The sequence below is a fragment of the Dicentrarchus labrax genome, unplaced genomic scaffold (assembly GCF_905237075.1).
Source record: "Dicentrarchus labrax unplaced genomic scaffold, dlabrax2021, whole genome shotgun sequence".
In the NCBI taxonomy this organism is placed as follows: domain Eukaryota; kingdom Metazoa; phylum Chordata; class Actinopteri; family Moronidae; genus Dicentrarchus; species Dicentrarchus labrax.
The window spans coordinates 27,376,671-27,399,022 of NW_026136714.1; the positions used below are offsets into that span (position 1 = coordinate 27,376,671).

Consider the following 22,352-nt stretch of genomic DNA (forward strand, 5'->3'; position numbering starts at 1 on the left):
GCGGAACGTCACCGCCCTCTTCCAGATGAGAAAGATGATCAGGGTTTATGATGATGTGATATTGATGTAAGCTGTGTCTCCTGAGTCCCATACTGTCCATCTCAGAATGATGAGAAACTTTCTCCATATATTGACTGTATATTGGGCTTCCATAGATATTAAGACAATAACTAATAAATAAATAGATAAATAAATAAACAAACAAAAAACCTGTTAAAACGATGAGACTGTTCTCCCAATTCAATGCTTTCATGTAAGTCACTTTCTATTTATTTATATTGACTCCTGGCATGTTTATTTATTTATTTATTCATTCATTCATTTGCCTCATCACATTGGTCATTTTTGTTACTTACAGGTTTTACCCAACAAATCATTGTACGCAGAAACTCAAGAAAGACATTGATGGAAGTTATACCTTTTGTGGAGACCTTAGAGAAGCACTGGTACATGAGCTGTGGCTCAGAGGCAGAGCGGGTCGTTCCTTAATCAGAAGGTTGTGGGTTTGATCCCTGGCTCCTGGTGCCTCCTTGACCAAGATACTGAACCCCAAATTGCTCCCGATGCCGTGCATCAGTGTGTGTGTATGAATGTTAGTTTCTGTTCGATGGACTTTGCCATCACTGAGTGAATGTGTGTGAAAGGATGAATGTGGCACGTAGTGTAAAAGCACTTTGAGTGGTCGGAAGACTAGAAAGGCGCTATACAAGTACAGGTCCATTTACCGTTTGGTTTTGCCAACATACAAAACAACTGTGGAGTAAATTGTCTTGAGTTATTGCCGATCACATATCCTCAAGTTATGTTACTTTGGGAAACGTATTGTTTGGATTTACGGAATATGACAGGAATCTCTGTTCACAGTTCTGCTGATTCACCAAATCATATATTCACAAATCCAAATTTTAAGCATACAGCCAAAATATAGAGCTCAATGTCCATACCAACTATAGTTCTTCTATATCTGAATGTACAAACAAGCTGTTAATACATACAAACCAATGTAAGCTATTTTTAAATGTATGTTTTATTATTAATTAGCTTAGTCCCCTTAAGCTGAGGCTTATATGTGATTATACTCAAGCTGTATACACAGAATGTTTAAACTTGTGGTATGTTTGTTTCAATAAAGTACTCATGTTATGGTGAGAATAATATAACACAGCCTTATATATTGATATTGGATGTAATAAGACTAACACTTACAGCTAACTAACAACATGTAAAGTGAACAATAAGCATGTCCGCCAAACCTTTCTGGAGAACATTAAGGACATAAAGTTGCTCTTACCCTATAAGGCTGAGGAAGTACACTTCAAAATATTACACAAAATATACCCTTCTAATTGTGTTGTCAGGCATTAATATTTCTTGTACCTTTTGTAGTGTAGAAACAATTTCTCACCTATTTTTTAATTGTAAAATATCCCAAAGATTCTGGAGGCGATTTGCTTTCTTGTTGAGAGAAATGAGACACTCTCAAGTCTGTACAACAAGCAGCTGGTCAGCTGAATGAGACTGTACCTGAGAAACAGTTCTGCATAAAACCACCAGGAAAAGGTTTTTTATTCTTCTCTTTTCATAGTTATACTATGTTAATTAGTTAGCTTTAGAGGTGCTGGTAAGTGGATTTACCTTTTGTCCAGGACAAGGCTGTTTACAGTCTTTATGACACACTTTAGGCTGCTGACTGTAGCTTCACATTTACGAGAGGGGCTACAATCTTTTCATTTAATTCTCAGCAACAAAGTCAAATTTGCCAAAAAGTCAAACTAGACTCACGGATACTGTGTCATTGTCACGTTTTGCCTTGCCTTGACGAGAAAAGTACACGTGTATGAAGGTGCTGTACCAGCAGCAGTATAAAGACTGACAAAATCTGCATTTGGAGGGAGGTCTGGATATATGGATGGATGGATGGATCAAACAAACACAACAAAGGACTTTCACTCAGGAGAACCAAAAGTCAATGATGACTTGTTAAGTAGGATCATTTCCTGAACCTAACCAAGTAGTTTTTTTTCTCAGAAAGCTTTATTTTGAAAGTGTAACCAGACATTACATATTTATTATTGCAAACTTTACCACGGAATGAGCACGCGTTCAAAAGGTGACACTGCAACGCCTAAGCATGGCAAAACGTGACTCTGGAACGCTTTGGTTGCCGTGTATATTACACACTTTGGCATTATATTGGGTTGGGATAGGAGCTGAGTAGGGATATCCATTTTAGTACTGTGCAAAACTAAAGTACTAAATGTTATTGTGAAACTTAAAAATAAAGAATAAATAAGAGACCTACAGGGAAATATTCTTCACCAGGCTTGTACTGACCAAGAATTTAGATTGTATGGATTTTAAGAGAGAGTTCACCGATCTAAACTTTCCACAAACGTTGAATCCTGGGCCTCCAAAATGTCGGTCCCACTCGGTTATTGTGCATGACTCCATGTTACTGATTTGCAGTCATTTCAGAGTCGCTCCTGTTCGGAACGTCTCCCTGCCTAATCCTGAAAGATCCGAATGCATCGCGAAAGTTTTGTGACCCAAAACAGTATAACAGTGGATCCAGGCAGCTGTTCACTCCCGCTAAAATCCAGGATGCATAATACGCCGTCTCGATCTTCAGAAGAGCACGGCACTGTTGCGGGTAGAATTTTTTTAGTACCACTCCCACGGTTCGTACCACGTTCAGAGGCAGAAAGCACAATGCAAATATCACCAGACACACGCCTATCATCCTCTGAGACTTCACCTTGACCCTCAAGCCTTTCGCTGTGCTGATGTTGAGGCGAGTTAAGGTGCTCGCCAAGCGACCATAGCAAACAGCTGACACAAGGAAAGGGAGGAGAAAGCCAAAGATGAACAGGATGAAGTTAATGATGAAGTAGGCATCTGTCAGGTTGCTCTGATGGATGGTGAGGCATTGACTGTGACTGCCCTCTTTACTTGGAGGAAGCATGAAAGCCCAGATCAGAGCCTGGATCAGTAGCAGGGACCAAACCCCTGCACACAGCTTCCTGACAAACTCCTTCTGCTTCATGCAGGAGCTTCTGTTGTACTGCACCACGGCTGTGTACCGATGGATGCTGATGAGAGTAAGGAATATGGTGCTGCCGTAGAAATGTGAACTGAGCAGGGCGATTTTGACCTGGCACAAGAACCGACCGAAGGGCCAGTCGTTGCCCATGGCGAAGTACACCGCCATCATGGGAGTGACTGGGGTGGCGATGGCGTCACTGAGTGCCAGGTTGAACTGCAGGGTGGTTCCAGAGGTCCAGCATGGCAACCGGCACCAGAACACCCAAAGGCTGAAGGTGTTGAGTATGAAGCCCAGGAAGAAGACCAGACACAGGAGAGCGGTGATGGACAGGTTCTGGGTCTCCCCCAGGCAAGGTCCAGACTCATTGCTGCTGTTCCCAAGCTGTGAGGAAACCACCAGAGGCTTCATCGTCTCAAAGATTTTATTGTTTCTCACACCTGTGGGAAAAGTACTTCAGTATCACATAACTCAAATGTAACTTTTTCATATAAGCTCAATAAACAGATAGCTGAATGCAGATTTTTCCAAGCACATAGTCTGCTTGGAATAATGTGTGTCTGATATGTTTTTTCCACCAATAAAAGTATATTTTCCACATTAAAATCCATAAAAAGCAATCTCCTCCTTCTACCTCAGTAGAAATTCCAGAATATCTGAATATGCAAATGTTGTTAATACAACAATAATAATAAAATAATAATAATAATAATAATAATACAATAATTCTAAAGTTTTGCTGCTGGACACAAGATGTCTCCTACTTCACTGTAAAGTCCATTCTCAGTGGATGTGCACTGGTGGCTTCAAGTTTCTACCGTGTTGTTTTTACAGTCTATACAAATATACAAATCATCGGCAAAAAGAGTATTTCTCTCATACATGTATAATTAGTTTGCCTGAAAAGGATCTAAACCCCCTCTGTGCAATTATTGTGGTGTAGATTGATGGATAAAGTCTTTGATTGTAGATGACAGCAGATGACACTTGACGGAACAGCATCAAAGGCAATTGCATATTCCCTAGGATGTATAGGAATGTTATACTCTGATTAGAATTAGTTATATGTAAACATAAGTCAATTTGCCAAACTGCAGTATGTCTCTTTTCAGTGATTAATCCTTTCAAATGAAAGAAGTGAATCTGAAATAAATATGTCATTATTAGGCCACACTTTCTTTTGAAAGCTAATGGTCAGAGGCTCCATGAAATCTGCTGTGGATATTCTTGTCTACATTCATCCTGATGATCTGGAAATTACTTGAACCTTTCCTCCAAAGAAGATGAATGCTTTCCATTTTGCAAAAGTACACACATTATTTACAGTGTTTCCTCTAGGATTTTTTTTAGCAGTGGGGGCAGGCCTGTCCGAAAGTAAAAAGTACTGTCTTGGTTTCTCTGAAGGACACATAAGATGCACTGGTCTTGAGTGTGCAATGATGTTGTTGAGTATGGAGTGCCCCAAGTGTCAACTTTGGGACCATTTCTTTATATGCTGCCATTAGGTAGGATTATTCAGAGACATGATGTTTCCTTTCACTGTTATGCTGATGACTATCATTTGTATGTCCCCGATAAGCCCACTGACGTCAGTATGCTCAGTTCTTTACAGGACTGCCTCATAGATATAAGAAACTGGATGTCTAAGAATTTTCTTTAGTTAGACTCAACCTAAATAGAGATTATTCTTATTGGAAAACACAAACATTCAAATACCACCCCCTACTGGGTATTTGTCAGAATAATCCTGTTGCTAGAAATCTTGGTGTGTTCTTTGACAGTAATTTAAGCTTTACAAACATGCTTTGCATCAACTAAAGCCCTATTCGCACGGGACTAATATTACCTGGGGACCTCTAGTAATTTGTAATAATTGCGGAGGTCGTCTGGGATCTTAATCCCGTGCGAAGCTGCCATGTCCGTTATTTGTAAAGTAAAAATTCCACCATATTTTACCTACCATATTTTGCCAAACACAGAGGTCATGTGATAATATTAGTCCTGTGCAAATCGGCATCTCTGTGATTTGGGGTCTTTTTTTTTTTTTTTTTTTTTTTGTTTTTGTGTTTTCCGCACCTTTTTTCTGCCTTTTTCCCGGTCGAGAATTATGGAGGCTGCGTTGGCAATTATAAATGAAAGTTTTGACAGCATTTTGGGTGCAAATTCAGAAGGCTCATCTAGGCACAGCATGGAGACCCATTCGCAGAAAGAGCAAACTGAAATCCATCAGAAGAGTGAAATCTCGAAAGATGATTAGATGGATTACATGCAAGAGGTCTTTGTAAATACTTTCCCAAACTGTGTGGTTGTGCACCATTTGATCAAATTGCTTTTGGTAATGTGGTTCACCTCACACAGCAATTAAACTGAGCGTCTCTTCGGGCGTCCAATACCGGGTTTTTTTCTTTGCAGCCATTGCTCTTGTCGTCCAGGAAGCGGATGTTACGCATAGGTTACACAGAGCCTTGACATCATATCCGGGGGATAATGTCAGTAAACTCGAGTTAAAACACAGACTTCGTTTATCCCGTGCGAATGAGCCGCACGAAACACAGACGTGGTGGGGTAATTACTAAATCACATGAGGTCCCCAGGTAATACTAGTCCCGTGTGAGGGCTTTACATGCTTTAATCACACCTGGATTACTGTAACAGCCTTTTTACATGTCTAATAGATAAACTGTAGAGAACAGCTACAGAAGTTTGAACCCAACAGCCAGCTCTAGCCTGTTTACACTGACATCCTGTTCATTTTAGAATTGATTTTAAGGTGATTTTAGTTACTTACAAGGCACCAAATGGTCTGACTCTTCAGAGTAGCAGATCTATCCCTGTACAACCCTGCCTGCACTGCACAGATCCTCTGGCAGTTGCGGGGGCTGCTCTAGAAAAATGGCCAGAGGGTGGCATGGAGACTTTAAGGGGTGTCAGAAATATTTGCTGATTTAAACACAAACAATCACATATATCAATAATTACTTGAAAAAGCCCTCAAAAGACATTGGAACTAAAAAACATTACATTATTGTGGCACATTAGTGAAGCATTAAATAGAAGTCACATTTTTAAAAATCAAATTATTTCCAAATCTTTAGACATTTTTCCAAATACAAAAAAATATCTGTTTTCACTGAACCGAAGCCTATCACTTCGACTAAAATATGTCCATAACAGATTGGTAAATTCATCTCTATTTGATTTTTCAATAAATGTGTTAAATTTGACACCATTTTTACAGCAAACTGGGGAGGCAGCTGACACCCAATGCGACCCATCTAGATTTACTCTGGGCTTTCAGCTGAAGACTATGGCAGACAGGCTCTGGAACACGCTGCCTGAAGAAATACAGCAGGCTGAGTCAGTGACTTCTTTCAAAGATAAGTTCAAAAGGTACTTTTACTGCATCAACTTCCCTAATTTGATCTGATTCTAGTTTTTATTCAGTTTAGGGGGTTTGCAATTCAATTGTTTTTTTTAAAAGGTTTGTTTTAGTACTAACACAATACAATAAATTCAACTTTGGGAAGAGCTGCACACTCAACTACACTGACCTTTTTGCATTGTTTGCAGCACGTTATATTGTACGGTATTTGCTTACTTTGTCCACCTGGTATGCCTTTGGTCTCTTCAAGATCACAAAATCACTTACTGTTCTAAGGTGCATTATTTGCACCCAGGTCTATAAATACATACATAACACCCATTTACTTTGATCTACATGTTTTATTATTATACATATTTTGTTACATTTGTATTTCTCACTAGTCCCACATTGCTTTACTGTCACTGAATGGCTCTAACCTGCATGAAAAGTGCCATACAAATAAAGTTAGTTTATTGATTAATTGTAGTTCATAGATTCTCCAAGTGTGTAGAACTCTACTGGAGGGATGAACAGCATTCTACCAAAGATTTCCCCTTTTTCTGTATTTATTTGATCTAACTGCTAGATGTGTATTGGTGATCTCTTTAAGGCGACAAACTCACTTCCTCTTCTGAGATGCATTATTGGTGTCTATGTCTATAAATATACACAGAACACATTACATTTCACTTCCCCACAGTGAGGTGTTCTGACATTTTCAAACTTGTGTGGTCGACTATAGGGCAACCCAATCAACCTTAAAACGTGTAAAATATTTTACTTAAGTAAGTAAAGTCCTTTGCTAAAGCCATTGGAACACTTCATGTTGACCATTTAAAAGAATCACTCTAATCACTAAGTTGCAACAGTTTTGTTAGACATATACGTACGGTATAAGGACATGGATGACAAATTAAACATTAAGTGTCTATGTAAGGTGTTGTTCCACTACAAGCCTTCAGTGCCACCGGACTTAAAGACAGCTTCTTCTCTCAAGCTGAGATTGTTAAATTCTTCCTTAAAAATTCATCATACAAATTAGCATTTTTTTATTTTTATGACTCTTTTTTTTTTTTTTTTAAGTAGCATAAAGGGAACTATATCAGAATTTCATTGTACAACATTGTGTTGTAATAAAATGGCTTCCTGCGATCCTTCAAACCTTTTATTCACCGCTTCTGTTTTTATTGTTTTATCTTTCGTTTTATTTATTGCTATGTTTTACCGTGTGTATTGCTTATTCAACACTGTTACTGATGGAGCTATGGGACTTAGTGTTTGATTTCTGTTGTCTTTGTTTTTCTACTTTGTAAAGCACTTTGTAAACCTGGTTTTGAAAGTTGCTACATAAATAAAGTTTGTGGCCATAATTTATTTTATTTAATATTTTAATTTGAATATTTTAAAATGTTTTCTCCCTCCTATTTATTTGATTTGTAATTGTCTTTAATCTATATTATTGGTTTTATTATTACATTATTACCTTCCGTAACTGTTCAGTTGGGTTGAGATCTAATGACTGTGAGGGCCACAGCTTATCATACACACCATTTATATACTTATTAAAAGCTTTCAGTGAGCACTTGAGATCTGTATCTGTATCCATCTGTTTCTCCACCTATTTATTCAGCTTTTTCCTTTAACTTAGCACCCATGTGCAGTGAGGCTGGTGGTGATTTTGGGTGGGTGGGCTAACAAATGCATTACACTCATCAATACGTCACACAGCAGCAACAGCAGCATCACATCAAGGTACAGCAACAACATTGTATACTTTGTTATAGCAAGGGCTCTACGGCAACACCAGGGAGACATACCCAAAACAATGACCTGATGCCAAAAAAATCTCTCTCTCCTCTGTACACATCAGCACATTCCAATTGCGCTACAACATTATAGAAAATTACCAGCAACAATTTGCAACACCATGTACCACAATAGATCTATAAAACCAAAGCAAAAATAATTATCTGTAGAAGAGAGAGTTGTTTCAGAGCTGGGCATACCTTATTTCAAACGCAGCTCACATCGACAGGTTAACAGGTTAATCACCATGTCAAACTCCACAGTGCTGTACCTCACCATCAGCTCACCTTTCACTTTCTCTCTGCAGATCATTGGCTAATGTGCACGTGCAAAGACAACAAGTGCCTGACTTTCTCAAAGCGAGAATTGACTGCTCGACCATTACGTCACAGCACTGTGCTGCTACTGACACATTATCGCGCGCTGCAGCGGTTGCAGCGGTTGCAGCGGCTGCAGATGTGTCCACATTTGTCATCTGTGGTCAGCAGTTCAGATATGAAGCACGAATTTCCCAGGCCCTGTCTCGTTCTGAGAGAATCTGTGGTCTTAGACGTGTACTTTGCAACCTGTGTGTTTGACAGGTGATCTGCTGATTGACTGTCTAAAAAGAGAACTGGTCCCCGCTGGAGTGAAGTGGGAGATTAATCGTTCCCCCACAAAATGTAATACAGTCCACAGTCCGTGACAGTGAATGTCTGTGTTTCTTCACCAGCTCGTTGTGTCTCTGTACAGCGGTGCAGTGACCCTCATTAAGCTGACAGATGTTCACTTTACCCAGCAATGACAACTTTACGCTATTTCCAATGTGACTCGTGCTGCATTCATGTTTCCTAATTTTGTCGGATAAATGTTTTTCATCTTTACTGTAAAAGATAGGGGGGACTTAGCCCTGTTAGCCCATATATACCAGCCATCCCTGCCCATGTGTATATATTGTACAAACAGACCATTCCTTAAAGCCCCCCCCCTCTTCTTATTCCTACAGTGTGCTGTTTGAATGCTGTCTGTGCAGTTTGACTCTAGAAGGATGTTTTCACATTCATCTGCTGAAAGTGGAAAGTTTCTCTGTGCTCATTGAACATCTGATTTGTGACGTCACAAATAGTTTGGTCAGTCAGTCCTGGTCCAGTATGCAACTTGTACAGTTTTGTACACTGTTATATGAGTAAAGAAGTTGACTCAGTACTAATACTTTTAGTCTTTTTTTACACACTTATCTGTACATCTGCTTGAGTAAATAATGTGTGTACTTTTGCAAAATGGAAAGCATTCATCTTCTTTGGAGGAAAGGTTCAAGTAATTTCCAGATCATCAGGATGAATGTAGACAAGAATATCCACAGCAGATTTCATGGAGCCTCTGACCATTAGCTTTCAAAAGAAAGTGTGGCCTAATAATGACATATTTATTTCAGTTTCACTTCTTTCATTTGAAAGGATTAATCACTGAAAAGAGACATACTGCAGTTTGGCAAATTGACTTATGTTTACATATAACTAATTCTAATCAGAGTATAACATTCCTATACATCCTAGGGAATATGCAATTGCCTTTGATGCTGTTCTGTCAAGTGTCATCTGCTGTCATCTACAATCAAAGACTTTATCCATCAATCTACACCACAATAATTGCACAGAGGGGGTTTAGATCCTTTTCAGGCAAACTAATTATACATGTATGAGAGAAATACTCTTTTTGCCGATGATTTGTATATTTGTATAGACTGTAAAAACAACACGGTAGAAACTTGAAGCCACCAGTGCACATCCACTGAGAATGGACTTTACAGTGAAGTAGGAGACATCTTGTGTCCAGCAGCAAAACTTTAGAATTATTGTATTATTATTATTATTATTATTATTATTACTGTTGTATTAACAACATTTGCATATTCAGAGATTCTGCAATTTCTTCTGAGGTAGAAGGAGGAGATTACTTTTTATGGATTTGAATGTGGAAATTATACTGTTTTTGTGAAATAAACATATCGGACACACATTACTGTTCCAAGCAGAGTATTTGTATGTTGTAATACATGTCCTGGCAGTAAAAACTTTGAGTGCAGTAACACATCAGCTGTTTCTCTTTCACACCTACGCAGCAATTACTAATTACCTGTTAAACAATTTGTAATTACAGGTATGGCAAAATAAATATCAATGAGATGACTTTTAGGTATTCTGTAAGACAACAGAACAATGTAACTGTAGAAAAGATTTTTAGCATCAAAAATGTGTCCTCTGTAGTGTAAGCAAATTCAGCCAGTAGCCTTCAGAGTGTTTTCATAGCTGTTGTCATGTTCATCATCATCAGTCACTACTATTAGTGTAGTTGTTGCTACTGTTGTTGCTGTGCACCTGTCTGTCTGTCTGTGTCTCTCTCTCTCTCTCTCTCTCTCTCACCCCAACTGGTCGAGGTAGACGACCATCCACCTAGAAACGGGGTCTGTCCTAGGTTTCTGCCTTTTAACAGGCAGTTTTTCCTTGCCCTTGTCTCCAAGGTCTTGCTCATGGTGGTACTGTTGGGTCTCTGTAATTAATGTTTTAAAGAGTTCGGTCTAGACCTGCTCTATTTGAAAAGTGTCCTGAGATAACTTCTGTTATGAATTGGTGCTATACAAATAAAATTGAATTGAATAGCTGGAAGGTAGAACTTGCACGGTTCTGTGGTGTTGTTCCCTTTTCTTTATCTGCTAGTAATGCTGAAATAACCACCCAATTTTTTGACCAGAGGCACGATAATGAAATAACTGTGAGATTAGGTGTGGTTTCACTCGAGACCAGAGTGCTGTTGTGAGACTCGTGAAGTGTTAGTAATGTATGTGCGTATGTACACGGTGGTACGAACATTATTTTTACTGACTATAACAGTAATGACCTTTCTTGTATCCTGATTAAAAAAACTCTCTTACACGGACAACAATCTGTTACTCCTCAAACCTGCCAAGGAAGCATGTTTAAAATAAAAATGATCACTCAGGACCATGGATAGCATACACAACCAGTATGTGAAACATAATGCAACACAGTGCAATAAATCCTGCCTTGGTGATGTTTCTATTATTCAGTCTTCTTTAACAAGGCTGTTACAGAGTTGATTCGACACATTTATTTACCACTCTGAGGCATCTGAATTGCAATATGTTGTATGGTTTTCCTGTTTCTTTTTGGTTGACATTTACATCATCTATATGAGGAACTGAGGAATTAATATAAGAGATGAAGTATTAGTATTTAATCTGTATATATACCAATATACCCTCACACTTAAGAAACCACAACTGAGTTTTCCCATCATTTTCAAATGTACTGCAGAAACGTCTGCGAAGATCTTACCAGTGTTGAAGTCGTCTTCAGTATGCTGAGCCCAGTTAAACACACTACCTGTTTTTCTCTCGCACTGCCTACTTATGTGTTGTGTGGCTACCAGGGGAGTTACCCAAACAGGTCTACAGACACCACACTTTTTCAGTTTTAGTCACGTTATGTCATGCAATCCGTACAGAGGTGTTGAAGTGTTGCAAGATCTGGCACTGCATCTTTTCAGTTTTCCTGGAACACAGTAACACCACTGTGTATTTCTAAATAATCATTTATTTACAGCTTTTTGTTGCTCTACTGACACAGTTTAATTATAACACACTGATAGCCTGACTACATATGAAAATACTGTATATTTGGACAATAATGCAAGGGAACAAAGTTTAGAAAAGTCCCCCCCTCCCCCTTGAAGAAAAATTGTTGGCCACTGGACTACACGGTCAGTGCTGGAAGACCCTCTCAGAGACAAACATCTAAACAAACAATAAACATAAAACAATCAATAATGTAAAACGTTCAGTCTTTTTAAAAATTCACGAGCCAATTGGTGGCTGTATTTACAGTCAGTCACTGATTGGTGTTTCAGCTGTGCTCTCAGAGAGGTGTAGTCGGGGTGGAGGCGGTGGTGGGGACGGTCACCGGGTGCAGCCCCAGGTCCAGGGATGGGGTTTCCTCCAGCGGAGGGGGGCTCTTCTTCTGGGCCTCCAGCTTCTCCGTCAGCTGGGTGAACAGCTCCTTCACCGGCTCGCTGCTCTGTGGTCAGCAGGCACAGCGTCATACAAAGTGTCAGTGCATACAGTACATAAAACACACCAAACACAAGCGCTTTTTCTCACAAACATGTTTGTGAAATGACTAAATGCCAGAATGTCAGTCTGAGAATTTGTGCATGTACATGATGTTATTTAAGATTATTGCCTGGTGGTGTTTCAAGATACAGCGAGAGGAAATTACAGAATATTTCCTGTCTAATGAGGAACAGCTGCATACTGTAAATCTACATCCAGCCTATGGTCAGTAACAGTCCTGACCATAAGCTAGATGTAGATTTATCCACAGTGAAACAAAGTGGCAGGCAAATGTTATCAGTGTTCTGGAACTCTGAAGTGAAGTCCTGTAGAGAAATGTGAAGTGTGAACCTATCATGGCGTCCCATCGGTTTTTGGACTACTGTTTTGAAGTCTTGAGTTCGGCATTATGGCCTTTGCTATTTCGTTTTTTCCGAGCTAGGAGCCTAGACGCACTGCACTTAGTTTAACTCATCTGTAACAGGAAACAATGGCGGCTCGCCTGGCCACACACGTTCTCGTATTACAGATAAATAGTACACTAAAGCAGTGGTTCCCAACCTTTTTTTCTTAAAGGTGCCCTTTTCTATCATTAAGTAAACGGAGTGGATCTGTGGATATTTCATATATCACATTCAGTAACACATTATGTGAACACAATGGATGCACTTGGCTACAACTAGGGTCCATTTCAGAGCACGAGCTGAGTATAGAAATGAAGCCAACCTGTTTCGGAGGTTCAAGAGTTTTCATCAAGGTTTCCATACATGATGGCAGCACTTTGTGGTGTAGGTGCAGCAACATCCGGAGGGTGTGTCTGTGGACGTTCTCTTTACTGGGAAATGTTCAGACAAAAACAAACAAGGACACATGACGGAGATGTCTGATTTCAATGTAACAAGGATAATAGTGAAACTGTATGGTGTACGGGAATTAGCATGTTTACAAACTAGCTCAGCTGGCTCAGTGTGTGTAATGCTGCATTCACATGGATTCAGACAGACAGTAGATGGCAGACAGACAGCACCTTCCTCACAGCATGGGAAAAACAGACAGACACTCCGACGGGATGAAAACATGTTGCTATCGTGTTTACAAAAAATATAATAAAATATATCGAATAAGATTATTTTGTGAGTATAGTACTTTATGTGATTATTTCATTATTAGCGTCCAGATAGCTCCATGTTGTCTCCTTGCATGAGGGAGCTGTGGAACATTTTTTAAATTCCATTGCGGAGGACGGCAAAAAGTTAAAACATTCAAATTTTGGATGGCAATCCGGTCTACTAATACCGTTGCAGATATTCTCTGCCAGCCTTGACTGATGTTACTGTCCTGCTCTCATCCACCAACATGACATACAGTTTGCCATCTACCACTGGCCTGATTCCATGTGAATGCAACATTGGGTGGAAACTGACTAAGTCCTGCCCCTTTTTGCAGTGTCCTCCAATAACAGTTGAGAAAGCCTCGGTCAACTTCCTCCTTTCCTGTACTTAGATATGCTATGTGCTAGGCTAATCTATGTTGAAAAGAAAACCACATTTTTGACATGGTTAAAAGATAAAAATGACATATAGTCACATTTGAAGTTAGCTAATGTTAGCAAACTGTTTGCTAACTAGCCAGCTATTCTACATCAATCATTAGCTTGCTAGTTACATATATTTTGCTAACATTAGCTAGCTAAAGATGTGGCTATGTCGCTTTTATCTTTTACCATCTTCAAAATGTTCTGTGAATGAACCACATAGCACATTTAAGTAGAGGAAAGGAGGAAGTTGACCGAGGTTCTGTTCTGAGACTTGTTCAACTGTTATTTGAGCACAGAGCAAAAAGGGGTGGAACTTAGGAAGGGTTGATGGGACATGCGTGTTTGTTTCATCTCACTTTGTGTTTTATGCTGATGACGCACTAGAATGATGTGGAACTTTCTAAAGTAGACTACACTGACTACGGGTGCACAGCTAAGATCTGCTAGAATCAACCCACCTAGAAAAAGAAGTAAGAAGGAAGCCATCAAAGACAACTGAACAAAACTCTTCTGATCCAAACTCATCAGAGAGCAGGGTGAGGTGCCCAGTCAGCAGGTGCAGGAAGATGTCACCAAAGGCCATGTCGTTGTAGGTCTCCACTGAGGGGGGACAGCAGAGATCCAACTCTTATACTGACACGTTTTCAATAACAAAAACAGCTATTTAACTGGGAACCTGAAACAAACATGCCATAAAAAAACTGCCACATGAGAACAGTTTGGTCAATAAAATTAAATATCAGACTGCATTTTGTTATAAAGAGGGATGTTGCTTCTGCATTCTGGGTTTGGCTTGCGACCTTTAAAAAAAACTGCAGTTTTAGAGAATATGGTTTCAGACTTCTCATATTTTACTTCTTCCCTCTGGGAAGAGCGACACTCACCTAGGGCAGGTAGTAACCTCTGTAAGGCATTCTTGTTCCTCAGTTTGGCAATGTGGAGGACATAGTAGAGACCCATTTCACAGGCCACTCTGTTCTCCTGCAGGTACCTGAATGGGAGACACAATCACAAGACTTCTCACTGGAGCATTTTTTTTAAATTCACATCTGACATTTCAGAAAAGGAAACCCCTCTTTGACGGAAGTAGTGGCCAGTTTGTGGCAGTTCTTATTCCAGAGATTTCTGAAAGCAGCACATTTATGTAATGCTTTGCTCCAGATAAGTAGTCTCATGAAACCTGCTGTTAAACAGTAGTCTAATCTGGCTATCAAGAAATCATCTTCCAGGAGTTTTCCTTGACAATACAGGATAGCACTTGCTCACAGTAGTGAGATAATAGCAGACTTAGAGTTTCCCTTTATCTGTAACATTAATTTAGCCAGAGCCCATAAATAATTATTCAAATCAAGTACAATATTTTTGATTTCACAGATTGTACTTCTCACATATTATCCTACTAAAAGAAGATATAGATACATGCAGACTATCTACTGCATTTCCAAAGTAGACTTGACGGCAAACATTCGCTGCAAGTGGTGTGAACCGCCCCAGACTGACATGGGAACAGAAATGAAAAGGAGCATTTTTTTTTCGTTCCGCTTTGTGTCTGGTAAACCAATTTTGAAGTGGCATAGTGAACAGCTTATCCCACCAACAATCAAGTTTCATACAGAATATGCAAAATATTAGTTAATCTGAGTGAGGGACTTAAACTAAAATATTATATATTTTGTCATTTTTAATCAATTTCCAGGTGTTTGCAGGATGTGTGGGAGTTTCTGCTGCCAACTCTAGAGAGGATTACTGCATAGAGTAAATCAGGTGTCATCACACCACTTGCTGTTAAGGTTAAGCCTGTGGTTAACTCGTTCTTCACACCTCCTGACACAGGTCCTGGCAAATGAAACTCTGATGCCAATACCAAAACAACTTTCTATGGCGTCATGTTATGTTACCTGTTGAAGGCGTCTGGCAGGGTGGTGGGGTATGACAGCGAGCTCTTCTCCTCACTCGGAAGCTTCTGTTCCACAGTGAAGGTGTGATCATCAACAACCACTGACATCATGGCAGGCAGGAAGCGGGTCACTACCTCCAAATCCTGATAGTGGACGCACAGAAAGGCCAATCAATGTCAACAAAAAATGTATTGATAGCAATGACTCCATATCGGGGCATTTACATACATCAGAACTGACTTTAAAACCTCATGTAATTGCATGAACTGATGCAATGAGGTGACATACTGTACGTACCATACGAGGCTCTTTAAAGACCTGACTGTCAATCATGTCCCACGCCCCTTGACCCAGTGACAGCATCCTCAGCAACAGCATCAGGTCCGGACTGTCCTGTTCACAGAGACAACAACTTGTCATTCTGTTGATACTACTTGAGGCAGAAAAACTCTCTGCCTTTAAGAATTCACCTAGCTGCATTTGAAAAACAAATAATACTGTAACACAATATAGTCCACTTCACATGTACATTGCACGAATGGCCTTGGTGGTATTATTCTCAAAGAATCAATAAGTCATGTAGTCCAGAAAATGGTAAAAAAAAAAAAAAAAGTTCCCCAAAGCCCAAGCTGACATCCCCAAATGTCCTTTCCACAACCCAAAGATATTCAGGTTACTGTCTGATAGAGGACTGAAGAAAGCAGAAAAAATTCACAACTGAAGAGTCACAGGTTGCCTACCCCTGCACTACGCACACACATGTCCCATCCTGTCGCATCACTCTTTTTACACAGATGTTGATTCAGCTCCATTTCTACCTCTGCTGCAGGCTCAGAAGCAAACAACAATGACCTCCCATTCCATCTTCATACCTTTTATACAGAATGGAGAGGCAACATTCCCACCTTGAATAGGCTGTGTAAAAATGGCTAGTCTTCACTACACTGTCTTCTTTATAGTGACATTGTTTCATCCCTATTCACATTTGATATTTAAATGTGCCCAGTGGAGTTTTCCTGTAAACACACTTGTGTTCACATTCAGTGTTACTCATCAAAACACACTGAGGTCAAACAAACATGGCGAATACATTTCCTTCCAAATAAAAGATTATTAATTATTATTAAAATAGAAGAATTTAAAAACTGCATTTTTAGATCCATGTGTGCTTCCTGAAACTCTTCTTCCTTCTCTTTGCTGGCTATATTGCTTGTTAAGTTTCTTAATGGATCACTGCCACCAGCTGTCAAACACTGGAACAGCATGACACCGTCAGCATGATTGTATTTCACGTATGCTCACCCTGGGTAAGGCGTCCTGACTCAGCAGCTCTTGCAGATTCCTCATGATACTCAGGACCAGGGTGTTACAGGCAAATGGGTCACACAGGATCATGGACAGGTCCCTGGAATGCACAGACAGTCTCCAAAGATTAATTCATACTGTGACGGTCCCTGTCCAACATGTTGATGTGTTGATGTAGTGGACAAGTTATTGTTTTTTCTGTGTGTCCTTGAAGGTACCATCAGCAGCGAACCCGATTAGGAGCATCTGGGTCAGGTGCTCGTCCCAGCTTTGCTCTGGCTCTCTCTCATTTGGCTGCATCCCGCCAGCAGCAGCACGTTCTTAGCTTTTGTTTGTTTTCTGCTTTGTTTTCACTTGACAACATTTACACCTCATATTGCTCACACATCCACATTTACATTACTGATGTTTCTGACTGACACACTCCAAAGCTGTACTTATTACCGCAGTTGTTTAAGTTACTATAATAAATTCACTAATTTCTTGCCATCTATTGTGTCCTACTCCGTACTTGTCATGGCCTAGGAGCTGGGTTGTGACAATACGTTCGTTACAGACAAACAGCTCTGTTCGTAAACTTAAAGCAACCCCCTCATCTCTTACCCGAGGACTTGCTCCTGTCCTTTCTTCACCCCGTCCAGGAAACCCTGCAGCTCTCTGGCTCGCTTGCCGTCCACAAACTTCTCACGGATGCAGGCGTCTAAACACCAAGTGAACTGTCACCGCACAACATAGAAACACAAAACAGGAAAAACATATAACACATGGCCACAACACAGGAAATACAAGGCTCTTTGGTGGTTAGATGCTGTTATTAAACAGATTCACAGTCACTGTGGGTGTTCTTACCTTATGGCAGGGGTCAACAGAGCAGATCTCACTGATGTCCAGGTCGTGAAGAGACATCAGCAGCTCTGCTCTTAGCGTGCAGTAGTGGACATTTCGCGTTCGCAGGAAGAGTGTTCGTAAGAACTGCAGCACCATGTCATACAGCTTCACATTCTTTCCAATCATCTGGGTCAGCTTTAGGACCACCTACAACAACAACACAATCAATCACACAGAGATCCACGTCTCACAGACTAAGGCTATGTTCACACTGCAGGCACAAGTCGGCCAAATCGGATTTTTTTGTGTGACTCAGATCTTTTTTCATGACAGTGTGAACAGCACAATGCACAAATCACATGCAATCCGATCTACTCAATTCTGATTTGGGCCACATTCATATGTGGTCCAAATCCGATACTGGTCGGATTTTTGTAATGTGACATTAGTGTGAACAGTCATATCAGAATTCATGTCACATATTTAACAAAAAATGTGAGCAGCCAAACAAAAAACAATATCAGATCATTAGATCTGAGGAATAAATCAGAACTGAGCACTATGGCTCGCAGTGTAAACATAGCCTTAGACATCTAATCTAATGGCTATGACTCACCTCGCCTTGGCGTCGTGTTTTGGGAGAAGGGCTGAAGAAATTGTGCAGGATGGACAGGTCGCTGCTGAACAAAGCCGCTTCCTTCTCCACAATGTACTGCTTTAGGAGGGGCGAGACTTCGTCCCCAAACAGAGCCTGGTTGTCCTGCCAGATCTGCCTTTTCACCTCCACGGCACACACCTTGTACAGCTCCTTGTCAGCCATCACCATCTTCAGTTTCTTCTCTGGCACCTGCAGTAGGGCGCACAAGATTTTGGTCTACCAATTTTCTGTACACCAAATGAAATTAGGCACAGGGAGTCATGGTTCCCACAGGGTGCATCCTAATGATATTCATCTAGTGCCATCAGTTTCTTCACTACACTACACTACACTACACCAAACATACACACGGGTTACAAATTAAGGAGCAGGTAGATGTGTTAGCCTCAGACGTGCACCTCACCAGCCACACATCAGAGCGATGCAGACCGCAACAACTGTGATTGGTCCCATTGGTGTAAGTGTGCATTGTCTGAGAATGGGAAGCAACTCGTGCAAAACCCAGATGAGTTAATAATGCTGCTTTAATGGCGTTTCATGGGTGGCGGGGGGGTTAAAATGAAATGTGTAAAACACATGAGAGATGAGGGAGAGTTTTAGTCAAAACTCAACACAGTGACATAGACTTTGCAGTGACACCAATATGTCACCACAAGCCCCTTTTCTTCACTATATAATGAAAAGAAAACTGTTTCTATATATTGTTAGAAGTCTGTGATAACAGCACCGCCAATTAAATGTCACTGCGGCACACACCCTTGCAACAGGTTTCCATGGTCTTCAAAAGGAAGGAAATAGTCCTAAAAACACCTGCCTTGGGTAGATGCTTCAGCACCTGCATTACCACCGGCTGAATGGACGGCATTTTGACGAGGGGAAAGCTCTTCTCCAGTAGCTCTTCAAGCTTCCTGTATCTATAAGCAGAGTGAAAGAAAACAAAGAACAATGGCATCCAAGCTGGTCCCTTCAGAGAACATTACTCAAAGTCAGAAACGACCACCGAGCACACACCTGTCCTCTTCCTTGCCCTCTGCGATGATGGCGACTCGCTCCATCAGCTTTTCTCGGAGCTCGTCAAAGACAGACTGGTGGAACTCCAGCCGAGGCGTTCCGTGGAGGTCGAGGAAGGGAAGAGCAGACTGAAGGGTCGGAAGCAGGATGCCATTTTCCATCTGCAGTAGTGTAACGTCATTAGGGGTTAGTTGTAGCTTTAGCTGGTCGATTCAGAGCCAGCTAAATACATGTTCCCTTGCTTATTTTCAATGGCAGAGAGCAGGTAAAGACATTGAACACACAAGTATTATATTTTAGGAAATGTGGCATATAAATGGTTCACCATGCTTCATTTCGTTTCTCTGGCTCCTTTTGACTGAAATCGCCTTTTAGGAATAACAAGTGTCTTTAGGTGGTATCCTTTGACATCTTTGCTATTTCATGCTTATTAGTTAAATCTATTAATGAGCACATTGATAATCAGCAAAGAAGAAGCCAAAACCTAAATAAAAAGCAGCTGTGTGTAAAAGTGTGACTTATAATAATATATAATAAAATACTTATTTAAGACTATTTAGGCTATGTGAAGGAGCTGCATTTATCTATATTTCTTATATACTGGATGAATGTGTTATACATACTGGTCCAGTATGCAACTTATACATGTGTGTGTAGAAACAGGAAGCAACCAGTGCACATCAGGGTTTGAAATTGTGAAGCGGTTCCAAATTGTCCGGTCATAGATAGTGGAATTTTTAATGAGGTAGAAGGAGCGGATGACTTTAGTTACCTCAGAATGAGCTGTTTATATCTACAGAGAGAGCGGGTCCTCTTCTACAGAGTCCGCCATGTTAGCCGCCATGTTTCTACAGTAGCTCAAAATAGACAAACCAAACACTGGCTCAAAAACTTGTTTCACGCCTAACATAGTTTCTCCTACATGCTTGGAAGGTAATTGTTATTCAGTTGGTTGCAACTTCCCCACCAAGATGCCACTAAATGCTACATGCTGGTCCTTTAAGGATTTTAATGTGGAAATTATACTTATTTTGTGGGGGAAAAAACATATCAGATGCACATTATTGTTCCGAGCAGATGATTTGTATATACAGAATGTCATAACACATGTCTGGAGGGGATCTTTAAATCAGTGATTCCCAACCTGGGGGTTGAGACCTCCACTAGGGATCACCAAAGCTTCATTGGAACGTCTTGATTTTAAGGGGTGTAAGAAAACTTAACTTAGAAAAAAAAAAACATAAACAGGCCTATATCTTAGTATTTTGTTAGTTTATGTAAAGAAAAGTAAATGAAATGATCAATTTTAAATTTTATATGACATATTGAAGATCTAAACTTTGAAGATCTGAACACAAGCTATATTCACAGAGACTTCCCTCTCTGTCAGAAAACAACCAAAGAGCTAATAGAACAATGAGAAGAAAAAAAGAAGCCTATTAAGTTTGTATGATTGTGAAAAATATAAAAGAACACAATACAGAAAGAAAACTGTATAAAACATATGAGGAAAACTCATCTCTCATGCAATATTCACAAAAGTAATCTGCACAAAATGTATTCAAATCACTCGTTTTACACAAACTCTATAAAATATGTCACTTAGTCAGGGTCGTCAGTTTAGGCAATGATTAAAGGGAAAGGGGTTGGGAACCACTGCTTTAAATCATTATGCCAAATGGTTTGCTGACAAAAAGCCCAAGAATGAAATGAACTCAAATAAAGTGAGTATCACTATAGTTCTGTCATTAACATATCCCATGAGATGTGATCTAGGAAAGGAATAATTCCCGTTATACTTGGAAGGGGTTGCCATCTTTAAAGTGAATCCTTTCTTTCAGTAACTCTCGGCTGTATCCACAGTCACACTTCACTTGTTCTCTTCATCTCCTCGTCTGCGCGAGGCGCTCTGCGAGTTGACAATCTCGCGCATCTGCGCGGGTAAACGTGAGCGTGCTAGAGACTGAGCTGGCTGTCTTACATTGTGTTAACTAACGTTAAATAACGCTACATTTACACTGCCAACGTTATTAGCTCGCTACACCACAATATATCGCCAATTATATGACTCCATTTGCTGTACACACTACTGAAAACGTGTCACACAATGCGTCCACACTTTAATGTTGTCTTTCATAGCAACAGACAGACAGACAGACAGCTATGTACGCCGGTGTAGGATATTCCTCTAGGAGCTCACTACATTCACATCATTTGGGACACTTCAATGCTCAGACTCGTACTCACAACGTACACACAACGCGGTTAGGAGCACACACATTTAAAATTAGCGGTACTGTGCCAACAAACGGCTCCTGGGGGAGCGTTACCTGAAACTGGTCAATGGCTTTCAGAGGCTCGGTGCAGTTGGTGAGAGTTTCTTTAAGATCCTCTCCGTTGGAGATGCCGAGCTCAGGAAGCCCCGCGAACATGTTCCTCTGTTTAATCATCAACTTCCAGAGTTAGGTGTGAATAAAGGGCTCGAACATGAGAACTTGCAACCGAGAACATGCACGCTTGCTACAAAACAAACCAGCACATTACGCCGTCCGCTGTCAGAGCAAACTTCCTGTGTTGCAACTATGTAGAAGGTCCGTGAGAAACACAAGCGACCAAAGAGTTCCGCGCTTCATTCATGCTCTGCGGGAAACATTAAACTTTAACTTTTTAACTGTACACCAGTTGGTAAATTAGTCACTGATTGTGAGTATTTCTGTTTATAAATTACATTATAAACGTGTGTAAATTATAATGACCACAAACAGGATTCCACATTGATATTTAATCGTTGTTTGCT

General features: G+C 40.3%; 2 protein-coding genes across 2 annotated transcripts; both read right to left on the reverse strand.

The window, feature by feature from the left end:
* Positions 1-870: 870 nt before the first annotated feature.
* On the reverse strand, positions 871-11,653 carry LOC127375931 (P2Y purinoceptor 2). Its single transcript, XM_051422369.1, has 2 exons — positions 11,546-11,653; positions 871-3,480 (listed from the first exon to the last, which is right to left on the reverse strand). Exon 2 carries the CDS (start codon positions 3,449-3,451, stop codon positions 2,453-2,455), a length of 999 nt encoding a protein of 332 aa, XP_051278329.1. The 5' UTR covers positions 3,452-3,480; positions 11,546-11,653; the 3' UTR covers positions 871-2,452.
* Positions 11,654-11,785: 132 nt separating this feature from the next.
* On the reverse strand, positions 11,786-22,133 carry nelfb (negative elongation factor complex member B). The gene is made up of 13 exons (XM_051422316.1): positions 21,886-22,133; positions 19,556-19,716; positions 19,359-19,458; positions 18,503-18,733; positions 17,908-18,093; positions 17,662-17,774; positions 17,056-17,158; positions 16,051-16,146; positions 15,754-15,896; positions 14,740-14,846; positions 14,314-14,455; positions 13,045-13,153; positions 11,786-12,283 (listed from the first exon to the last, which is right to left on the reverse strand). Exons 1-13 carry the CDS (start codon positions 22,003-22,005, stop codon positions 12,125-12,127), a joined length of 1,770 nt encoding a protein of 589 aa, XP_051278276.1. The 5' UTR covers positions 22,006-22,133; the 3' UTR covers positions 11,786-12,124.
* Positions 22,134-22,352: the final 219 nt, after the last annotated feature.